This window comes from Pygocentrus nattereri, chromosome 25 (genome assembly GCF_015220715.1).
Source record: "Pygocentrus nattereri isolate fPygNat1 chromosome 25, fPygNat1.pri, whole genome shotgun sequence".
Classification (NCBI taxonomy): Eukaryota; Metazoa; Chordata; class Actinopteri; order Characiformes; family Serrasalmidae; genus Pygocentrus; species Pygocentrus nattereri.
Window position 1 is genome coordinate 23,745,391 of NC_051235.1, and position 11,249 is coordinate 23,756,639.

General features: G+C 41.4%; 1 protein-coding gene across 6 annotated transcripts in view; it reads right to left on the reverse strand.

The window, feature by feature from the left end:
- mtss1lb (MTSS I-BAR domain containing 2b) overlaps positions 1-3,280 on the reverse strand; it is a 111,404-nt gene extending 108,124 nt beyond the window's left edge. For all 6 annotated transcript variants that reach the window (XM_017716407.2, XM_017716405.2, XM_017716404.2 and 3 more), the window contains exon 1: positions 2,670-3,280. In XM_017716407.2, the coding sequence (XP_017571896.1) occupies positions 2,670-2,738 (69 nt within the window). In that variant the 5' untranslated portion in view covers positions 2,739-3,280. The remainder of the gene's footprint in view (positions 1-2,669) is intronic.
- Between the last annotated feature and the right edge of the window lie 7,969 nt (positions 3,281-11,249).

Below are 11,249 nucleotides of genomic sequence, written 5' to 3' on the forward strand. Positions count from 1 at the left end.
AAAGGAATACAGGCATGGAGACAGAGACTCAGAGGGTAAAGGAGACTAATCAAACCTCAAGAAAACATGCACACAAGCACATACAGAGCATATATTTATGTATTCAACAAAAGAAATACTGGTGCCGATGTCTGCGTATGCAGAGAAACCAGATGGCTGATTATTCCATTTTCTGAGAAATGGCCAAGAAACGGCAGCTTCCGGTAAGACACTAAATAAGAATCTCTGTGATTGGGAAGCAAGCCCAGCACTGACGTAAAGAACGAGAGAAACCACAGTGAATAACCGGCATTCTCTGCTTCCGTCTGATCATGAGCATTCTTTGACTTCAAAGAGCACTGAAATGTCACTATGCTTACCAGCGAGAATTCACCAACAAATGACACTTTAATGACTGATGAAGTTTGGGAATTCTCTTGGCCCTGTAGAACGAGAGACTGAACGAAGCATGTCAGATTACAAGATCAAAGAGGCAGTTTCTTAAAAAAAAAAAAAATAAAATCTGTGTTAAGATCATTTTAATCATTAATTTAGGTCACTGGTGCTTGTTCCATCATTGTAATATACTCCAAGAAGGGTTCTTTGGAGTGATGGAATAGAGGAACCTTAAATAACCTTTTAAATGTTGGTTCTTTTGAAGTGGGCAAGGTTGGAGAACCTATTTAAAGGACCCATCCTGTACATTTTTCTTGCACTTTGTTTTTTTTTTTCCCCTGAGATTCACTTACAATGTTTATGAGGTTTTATGTACAGTAATGTCTTATAGGTGACCATTTTCCAACCTCTCATTATCTTTTAGTATTAACCAGGCTCTTTTCATTATTGTGCTTTTATAACCAAAATATGTAAATGAGCTCAGTTCTGATTGGCTGCCCTGTGTTGTGCCTCAGTACACAGTCGGGGCTGAAACACTCCTTATAACTTCAGAGTGAATGGGGGGGGCTAGACTGCTGTATGTTGTATAGGCGGATATATGTAAATCTATTGTTTTTTGTGACATCACAAACACAGCGAAATCAAAATGGGTTGGTTTTGCAGCCTAGTTTCTATATATGGACTATATGGACTGGAGAGTGAATGTTTTTTAAAACTTTTACATTGTTTACATTTTACATTTACAAGTATTTTATTTAAAAACACAGGAAATGTTCCATGTCATGGGCCCTAACTGAACCTGGACATGATGTAAAGACTTCACTCACAATTCAACCACTATTCACCAAAGTAGCCAAAGCACCACATCACACTAAGCAACCTAAACTGCATTGCACATAACTGGACTATTTTAATCCCTACCCTTATTAATGCGCCCTTGAGGCACTGCTAAGTGGAACACCACACTCAACTAGGCTGACCAATAGGGGTGCCTCCAATTTGAGGCAAACAGTGACCACCACCAGGCGACCTAGTCTACCAAACGGTCCTCGTGACACAGAGCTGAATGTGGGGAGTCATGTTTTGACCCACATTTTGCAATCTCCTGGTGCACGGTGATCAGCATCAGCATGCAACCAGGAGAATCTAGGGCTAAATTATGAATGAGATCAGTGTGTGTGTGTGTGTCAAAATAGCGCAGAGCAAGGAAAATAAATTGCACAGAGCAAAAAAGGGGGGGATGGAAAGGAGAGTGGGCATTAAGGGGAAAGATGAAAAGAGATCTGCATGAATGAGAGTCCTCTTTGATGAAGTCACACCGCTTTGCAGGCTGGCGGCGAGAAGCTTTTGCTCTTTGCATTGCACCATACAGCAGCCTGACGGTCAAAAGGGCTCAGTACGGTATAGTGCTGGACAGCTGGGTTACGATAAGCTCCCTGTTCCGTTTGAACATGCCTTGCATTGCTCACAAATGGCTTCACAGATAGGGTGCATAGCCGGTCACACTGACAGTCCAGCATCACTTGTAGACATTAGAATGGCACAGCAGTGCTAGTAACTTTGGTTATGACAGGTTCTAAAGCAGTTCCTTCCTTTCAAATGTTTTGCATCACCCACAAACGGAGGCAAGGGCCCAGTCTGGGCTACAGGACATCCCAATGACTGTCCAGCATCCTGTGCGTCCTAAGCCCTGTTACAGGATCTTCAATAGAAATGATGCATGGCAGAAAATCAATGGATCGCTTTCCACGCTACAGAGAAGGAGACAGTATTTCTGTCGTGCACAAGAGAGAGAGGGAGAGAGAGAGAGAGAGTGAATGGCACAGAATGGGGAGGTTGCGTCTGCTTAATCAGCAGCAGACCGGCCACACGTCTGGCTCATTGTGTCCATAAGGATTCACTCTTCATCGAGTCTCGTGTAGCTGCAGAGCAGCTTGAATAATAAACCCTATATTGAGCAATGTGTATCTGCAAAGTAGAGCCTGTATGAGCGACGGTACGGCCAGTAGTGAGGAACGTGCCGTCAAATACCACAGCATGGCTACTGAATGGCACAGCAGCCCCGGTTACCATGCAATGGTGCTAAGCCCAAGCAGCGAGCGCCCATGCATACTGAACGGAGCTGCACAGCGAGGAATCTAATGGTAAATACGCACGTAAAGCAACTGCTTTGCGTCGAATAGACAGAACCTGCACATAATGCCCTGTGGAAAACATGGCTTTGCAATGAAACGCAGTCTGCCCGGAGGAAAAAGCATGCAGATACAATGCCACCTCTAAACCCCACCGCCTACCTTCATGTCATTGACAATCGCCTGGAATAGCCCACCAAGCGCCCCGCACTCCTTCTCCACCGTCTCCATGCTTATAGGATCCAGCTTCGCTGATCGTGAGGGAGCCTCGAAGGCTTATGTGAAAGGAAAAAAGGGGAAAATCAGCCCTTCTCTATGAGGATTTCCACGATAGCAATGTCGATGTCCCTTCCGCTGGTCAGAGCGGTGCGTGTGAATTCCCAATAGTGGATGTTGAGATGGTTCAATGGTGGAGAGAGAAAAAGGCTGAAGCAGTGCAGTCACCCCGGTGCCCGGCGATTTGGGGCAACTATGGTGAGAAGAGAGAGAGAGAGAGCGAGAGAGAGAGAGAGAGAGAGAGAGAGAGAGAGAGAGAGAGAGAGACTCTCTCTCTTCCCAGCTCCGGGTCTACTCCCCACGGGCAGAGGTCAGGCTCGCAGATAGCACCCCAGCAATCACGGTCATCTTCGGACAGAACAGAGAGGTGGAGCAGGAGCTGGAGGTGGAGGGGAGAAGCAGGAGGAGAGTGTGTGCGTATGTGTGTGAGTGTGTGGAGGTGTGGGGGGTGCGAGTGTGTGGAGATGCAGCGAGCTCAGCTGCGGTGCGGGCTTAGACTGAGGGCGTTGTGTTTTGTTTCCCACCGGTATTCCGACAAGCTACGCTGGGATTGGCCGGTGGTTTCACGCCTACGAGCGCTTTGGCGTTTCTTCGCTGGTTAAACGCTATACCGAATAAAATGGGTTTGCACTATTTCTGTGTTTCTGTCTACATTTGTTTTTTTTTCTCCTGTGTTGGGCGCCCAACCTTTTTTCAAGTTGTAGTTTCAAAAGTTAGACATTTAAATGCGAAAAACTACAATGTCCATAATGCATTGCGCTCAACTATCGTTCATTGGTAGTTTTGATCATAGTTCACATGAAAGCGCGTTAAAATGTTATCTGTCATGCTGTTCTCTTTTCCTTTATGAGTATAGCGTATTATACTATGCTTTAATTTTAATATATATATTTTTTTAATTATAAAAATACTTTTGATTAGTATTTCGTATTACTCAATAATATCCACAAGCAACCAACCAATCCGAACGCAGGAGGCGGGGCCTGCCGGAATACAGGTGGGGAAAAATAGCGTGGCTAGAGGAGGCAGTAATTTGATCCATGGGAATGGAAGGGGGGCAGGACAGCTTTCTTGTCACATGGAAGAGGGGGGAGGAAAGAAGAAGGGGGACACAACGAGACACTCTCACACGTTTGTATTGCTCTCTTTGTGGGGTATTTCCATCGCTTTGTGTATTGCTATGGCTGCTGCACTACACCCTAACCTTGTCCTAACCTTAACCTCAGGAACGAAAAACAAATATTTGGCCTCTTTTACACTCTTAAATAAAAGCTGCTTTTCCTTATGGGAACCAGCCAGATGTCCCCACAGTGTCACATTTCCCTGTCAGCAAGGAAGCGATTGGTCCTCACAAAGACTTAAATACACACTTACACACCAAAACACATGAGGGAAGGGAGCTCATGCAGCCAACTCTAAATTTAAATTGAAAACCTTGAGACCTGTCAGTGATATTGAAGAAAAACACTCAGACGTAACAAATGTTTTGTAAAGGCACATGGCAACCTCGCTGTGATGAACCTGCTTTACCTGTTTTATTTATGTATAAAGTATAAACAGAATAGATTTACTCACTCTTCATATGTCCATCCCAGGGCTAATTATTGTCTTTGTTCTACAAAGTAAGAAATCAGCACTGTCAAGTCATTTACTGTATTCTGAATGTATGCTGAAATTAAAATTTAATACTGTGAAAATAATTTACACTATATCAGTGTAATGTGTATTCACACAAAGGTGTGTGACAGACATTTGAACCGATTACAATGAAAGTGACATGTTTTTATGTAAATATCAACACTGAAAATCAATTATTTGTAGTTGCTGCTCACATGTGGTCCACAATTACTCAAAACAAAATCTTGTGACATTAACATAAGATAAAGTTAAAAACATTTTTACCTCCTACAAAGATATCACATGATAATAGTAAAAGGATGCAAGGCTTGTTATTATCACATGACCCACAGTCTATGACATAGCCAAGAATTTCTTCTCGTCTTATTATGACACTTGTAACAGATCATCAAACCTCTAACCAGTCTTTATACAGATTTTCTGACATATTCCTTCTACTGTAAAGTAAACATTTTGAAGATATGAGGTTTTCTTCCAAAAGTACATAGATGACGAGGAGCACCCAAACTTTTGCACACAACTTTAGATATAGATCAATAGACATAAACCTTTAAAGAGAAGTGAATGTCCTGTAAAAGTCTACTTATCATATAGAGCTGCAATAATTTTGGTTCTCACTGGCTTCGTCTACCTTAACTTCAGCAGTAACTTCACCAGATGGATGTGGCTACAATAGGCTACACCCTAAAGGGACCTATAATACCAATTTATTGGCAGATTACAGATTAATACTTGTTGCTATTTAGTATTGTGTAACTACTATGAAAATAATATATAAGTTATGCAGTTATGCAAATGAAGAAGGCCATTAGGTTATAAGGAGTTAATATTAATGACTTCCATGTCAGCTCAGGCCTATTGGGCAAGATCCAATCTGCATATTTCAGTTTTTTCATAAGTGGGCATATTATGCACAGAGGAAGGCTAATGAAATTTAAATGAAATTCCCTGGTATGACTTGTGACGGGGACAGAGGTTGAGGAGGGTGAGGGCAAGTGGTCAGTGAAGTTGTGGATCGCAAGGAGAGGGTAGAGGTTACACAAAAGCAAAAACAAATTCCAACACACACTTCTAGAAAGGGGGTCCTGGGTGACCTTTTTGAGCTGGGTGTAAAATAAAGCGTCTTTGATGGAAAAGCATTTTCACTTCTGTCTTTTACTCTCTCTCTCTCTCTCTCTCTCTCTCTCTCTCTCTCTCTCTCTCTCTCTGAGGGACCCCCTGCCAGGCTGAGCATTACTCAGCATGACAGAGGCTGCTGGCATCAGCATCCTGCCAGTCTCTACAGAGTGCTCCCATCATGCCCAGACCTGCCACTCATCCTGCCAGCATCTATCCCTGCCTTAAAGGAATGCTCCAGAGTTTTTCAACCTAACCTCTATTTACTGCATCTGAATCACACTGTTTATTACCTCACACAATAATTTTGACACATTGCCCTGTACTTAGAAAGGAACAGAAACCCATGAACCCAAAACACACTTATAACAGAAGCCAGTGGGCAGTTGCTTCAGGAATGTTGTCATATTGTGGCCTCTTTCACTTTCAATAGTGCAGGAATGTGATATTCTGTAGTTACACAGTCGTCTGCAAGTGTTTGAACACCCTTGGCTAAATGATGCGTTCTGTTGATGTTCTAAGTGAAAATAAGTTCTCCTACAGAGATCAAATGTAAAATGGCATTTGTATGCTAATTTGAGTGCACAGTTCCTGTTTATTTGCTGAATTTAACATATTGGGGGAAAAAATAAGCACAAAATTCTTTATGCATATTTTTTGTTTCATTTGTTTATGCAACATGTTGCAAATGTGTATTAGAATGTGTTGCGTGTTGTGTGGAGAGGATGTGTTAACTCTATCCTCCAAGACACGTGAAGCACCATCGCATCTTTTCCAACTGCCACTAATGCATCATCGTTAGACAGCTCAACACGCTTGGAGGAGAACGCTAACTGCCAATACTGTTAAATCAGCTAACAGATGCCCATGTTGGCTAGCATTGCGCTAAGCTGAGTTTTGGATACTGCTTGTCCGCGGGGTGTGGTAGCCTTCAAAAGTCCCATGTGGAACTTATTCCAAAAGATGAATAAAAATCATCTGCAATGCAAATGAATTACCCAGCTTGGAATGTTTTTCGGATGATGACCCTGAATATCAAACTTGACTGAAATGCCCATAAAACTCATGTTATGTGTTAACGCATACTTTGGTGTTCCTTTGCATTTCCCTCTCTCTCTCTCTCTCTCTCTCTCTCTCTCTCTCTCTCTCTCTCTCTCTCTCTTTCTCCCTTCACATCGGCCTCATGGAAGACCTCTGACCAAATAGAGGCCTGGCTGGTGTAACTGGGGGAGAATCCTAAAGGAGAGAGGACAGCCACCTCATGTGCACTTGTGTTTGAGCTTGTTTGTGTTGTGTTAGGAGTGTGCTTATGTTTTTAGTATTTTGCCAGTACTTCCTTCAACTCAGTTTACTCGAGCTTGTCTCTTGTGTTGGGGGAGCATTTTGGTTTTGGTGTTTTACCTGCACACTTTTATCTCTGCTTACCAAGTGATTGCAGTTGTTCTGGGGGTGTGCTTTGCTTTGTCTCCTGCATTAGGGGTGTGCTTATCACTGTTGTCAGAATCATATCCTCATTTTTGACATTTTTCAGCTTTTGATATAGTTCGAAAATACCCACTACTCTTTACATTGTGTGTAAATTCCGTAGTGAATGGACCAGCAGAAATGATTCAAAACGACTTGGAAAAAAAGTCTGGTTCCATTTGCTTACATTAAACAGTGATATGTTGGCTAGATCTTACCAGTACACTCCCAACTCACCTTATGCAAGCTGCTTGATTATTTGTTCCACCTGGGGTTTCAAACAGGTAAGAGGGACACACCTGTACATTTTATCCATGCAGGCATCTACTGCCTAGCTCCCTAGGTCAGAGAGTGGACAGTTCCCACTGTACTTTTGTGATTACTGGCCAGAGAAGTGTAGTGTGGTTAGCTTTTGGTTTAGTTTTTGCCCTTCTTGTTTCAGAGTATTCAAGCATGGTTGGTTAGTTTTTTTCTTTGTCTACAGTTGAATCAAACTCAAATCCCAGCATTGGGATAATCACTAGATATCATAGCACAGTGTTTTGAATGTGGTTTGTTTTTAATAAAAAATGACTTCAAAAGCTCTTGGTCTCTATTCCTTGTTCCATTTCCATATACTCCACTGGTTCAAGCTTTCAATGCTACATGTTACTGATCCTGCAGTGGCCTAGACAGAATGTAGGGTTGTAGCATTCACAAAAACGTAGATTTATATAATATAGAAATTTTACAATGTCATCTGCATACCGTCAAATCAGTTAATGTTAATAACACCAGTTAACATCTATTTAAAACTTTCAGAGTCATTGTCAATGGATCAAGGTTACGAGGTTGTTAAGGAGCTGATATATGACTTTTACCACTGCTGTGCACTGAACTGACATCACAAGACTGATATCCTCACCAGAATAGAACAAGCTAGTACACAGTCAAATGTGGTAATTACGTTGTTTTGGCAGTAGCAGGATACGGTTTAAATAGCTGGTGTTGATTATAATAGTGTTGAAGGGTAATAGTAGACTTGCTACTTTGTTTGATGTCATTTCAGTGTGCTGGAGAGAACGTGTGTAGCATTATTCATATTGTGACTGCTAAATGACCTGGTAGTTCAGAGGATCCTGTGACTTTTGCAGGGAAAAATGAAAGATACATAGGACAAATCATACAGGGGCACTTGACTGAAGTGCCCTTGAGCAAGGCAACTAACCACCAACTGCTTCCTGGGTGCTGTGGATAGGGCTCCTTGCTGCTCTGGGCAGGTGCAATCACTGCTCCCTAGTGTGTGTGTATGTGGTGTGTACCTGCATGGATGGGCAAAATGCGGGGGTGAAATTTTCCTGTTGTGAGACTAATAAGGGTCTCTTGGAATGGCACAAGACTCCAGAAGTCTATGACAGTGATAATGTTCTTGCTCCATTTTAAGCAGCTAGCTTAATATCTCAGTGGTAAAAATGGGTTACAATGAGGGATGGCCTTTACCTCTGCACTCTGGGTACCATCCTTTAACCCCTGCCTTTTCTCTTTTTCCCCCTCATGTCTTCGTCTTTCCTCTACAAATGTCATTGTTGTCACAGTGCCCTGCTCTCTGCCTCCTGCCTCAGCACTGTCTCATCTCCTTTGCTCCATATTCACCTTTCTGTATTCATGTGCAGCAGATGGACAAGGAGGCCCAGACAGGACAGAGCAGCCTAAACTGATAACATATGGTCCACATTTTACTGAAGTCTCCCTGGATAACAGAGAACAGAAATCACACCAGGGGCACTGTGAAAGCGTGCAGAGAGAAAGAAAGAGAGAGAGAGAGAGAGAGAGAGAGCAAGGACACACACAATATCACAAGTGATGAGATGCTCACACAGAAGGAGGAGATTTGATCAGCTTTGTCTTTTTTCTCCTTGTCCTCCTGAACAGTGACAGAATTAGGTACCAGGATATCAGACCTCAGCTTGTTTAGTCTGAGATTGGACTGATTGAGGAGAACTGTGATGGGACTAAATGTTTGGGACAATCAGGACATCTAGAGATGTTGTGATGTCTGATGACATGCATAAAAATCATGCATAATTTTAACGTTACTGAAACAGTTAAAGAATAAAGGGGAAAGGGTGTTTAACTTCAATGTAAGTTAAAGTGACAAGATTTCATTTCAAGTAATTTTGTACAGTTATATTGGTCTATTCGTCATGAAATGGCCACACAACATCAAGAGCGTTTTCAAAAAAAGAATAATAAAACAAGTTAGACAAGTTAGAGCAATGAAAAACGTGATGAATTAAGAATAAGTAGACGATATAAATTTTAGAGTTCCTTAAGGATGTTTAGATGCTATGTGTGACATGACGCCCCAGTGATCGTGGGCAGGCTGTTCTTTCCTCCCTGCTTCCTCTTCCTCTTCAGAAGGACTTGCACTCATTCAGCAACCGCAGCAGGTCAAGGGTCAGCCCTGACTTTCAGCCTCAGTGCTATTGAATACCATGTGACCCTCAGTGCTGTTGAACACCATGTGCTGTTTCCTCTGTATGTGTGTGTGTGTGTGTGAGGGTCTTGCTGGGGCTGCATTTCAACCATTGACCTTGGAAGAAACAGGATCCTGTCATCTAGAGACAGTTTAGGGTTTTTAAAGCATCGATCATTAAATCAATCAGTGCTGGAAAACAGTTCATACAAAGTTCAGAATCATACCTGCACTCAGATTATCAATAAACAATGTTAAAAATAACATTCAAGTGGTAGTTTGGTGTATTCTTTCCCTTAATCCAAATGAATCAGCCAAGACATGTTTGATGTGTGAATTCAATGTAAATATCTTATGTACACTAATTAGCATCATACTAACAGGACACTTACATGGGTATACTAACACACTAGCACAATTTTCATAATAAAATGCTACATTCATCATTTTACTATCAGATCAACTCATCTTAAGATATATCCATAGCAATATATATTTTCATGAAGATGTTTTAAATGTTTTTCTTCTGTTTAAAAGTGTTTTAAAGTTTTACAATGGATTTTTTGTTTGTTTAAGTGAATGCATACAAAACGTTGTGGACAAAATGTTGTTGTTTATTGAGTCATGTTTATGCAAATTATAAGCAAAGTCTGTAAAACCTTCATTCGCATTGAAAAAAAGCTATTTGAAAAATTCTGTGGACACACTGTGTAAATCATGGCGAACAAATACAGCATGCTAATTGTTTCAATGTAAGTCTAGAGTAAATTACTGGCTATAGAGTTGCGTTGGCTTTACAGTTGTTATGTAAAAATACAGGCAATTACTGTATTTTAAATGCAGTTTATTAAGAGTGCAGCAACATACAGCTACATCACAATAGTCTTATGGTCTTATGACTGTAGAGTCACAGTATACAGTAGATACAGTAGTTAACTGATGTTTATGGATAATATGGTACAGTAAACTATTGTGAAAGTAATGCAACATGTAGCCAGTAATTCACTGTAATTTTACAGTGACAATTTTTGCAGTGCAGTAGCAGCAGCCACTTCAAAGCTCCAATTCAGGTTCATTCTTTTGTCCATTTGTGCATCAAACATGATTTTTTGGCTGCCTTACATTTGGAGAAAAGGCGAGGATTGTGTCAAAACTGTGGTTTTAAAAATGGCCACATTATTACTAAATTCCTTAATGCAGTCAAAACCAAATTCCAAACGCATTGTGCAACTGCATAAGATTCATTCCAAAAATGGGTTAGGAAGCACAGCCAAAAGCTGCATTCCTGACTTCGTTACATTACAGATGGTTTCTAATAGTGGGAGGAAAAAAATGATTTAATGTGTCAAATATCTATGGTAAATATTTCAAACTCTATGAGCCAAAGAAAACCTCTCATTCATTTCAGGGGTCTTTTTCACAGCCAAGTTGTCGCAATATCAGCATGTCACAGGGACTGTTGCACAAAACTCAAGCATTTGGCTCTGAGAAGCGATAACGCTTATTCAACAGCTTAAACCTCCCCCAGCTCACCGTCCTCACCAACATTATGTAGAGCTAATATTAGTTTTTTGCTCTGCAGAATGCCACAGGGTCTTTATGTGTTACCACAAGCCACTAACTCACTCTTGAGTAACAGTCTGGGCACTCTGACAGTTCTAGGGTTTTAATTCTGTTCCTGTTCAAATATTAGGTTTGAATTCCACCTTTATGAGCAGTCATAAGGGTGATATTACAGAGCTGGAGAGATACTCGCTCCAAAATAGACCGCGGCTGTATATGGCAGGGTCACA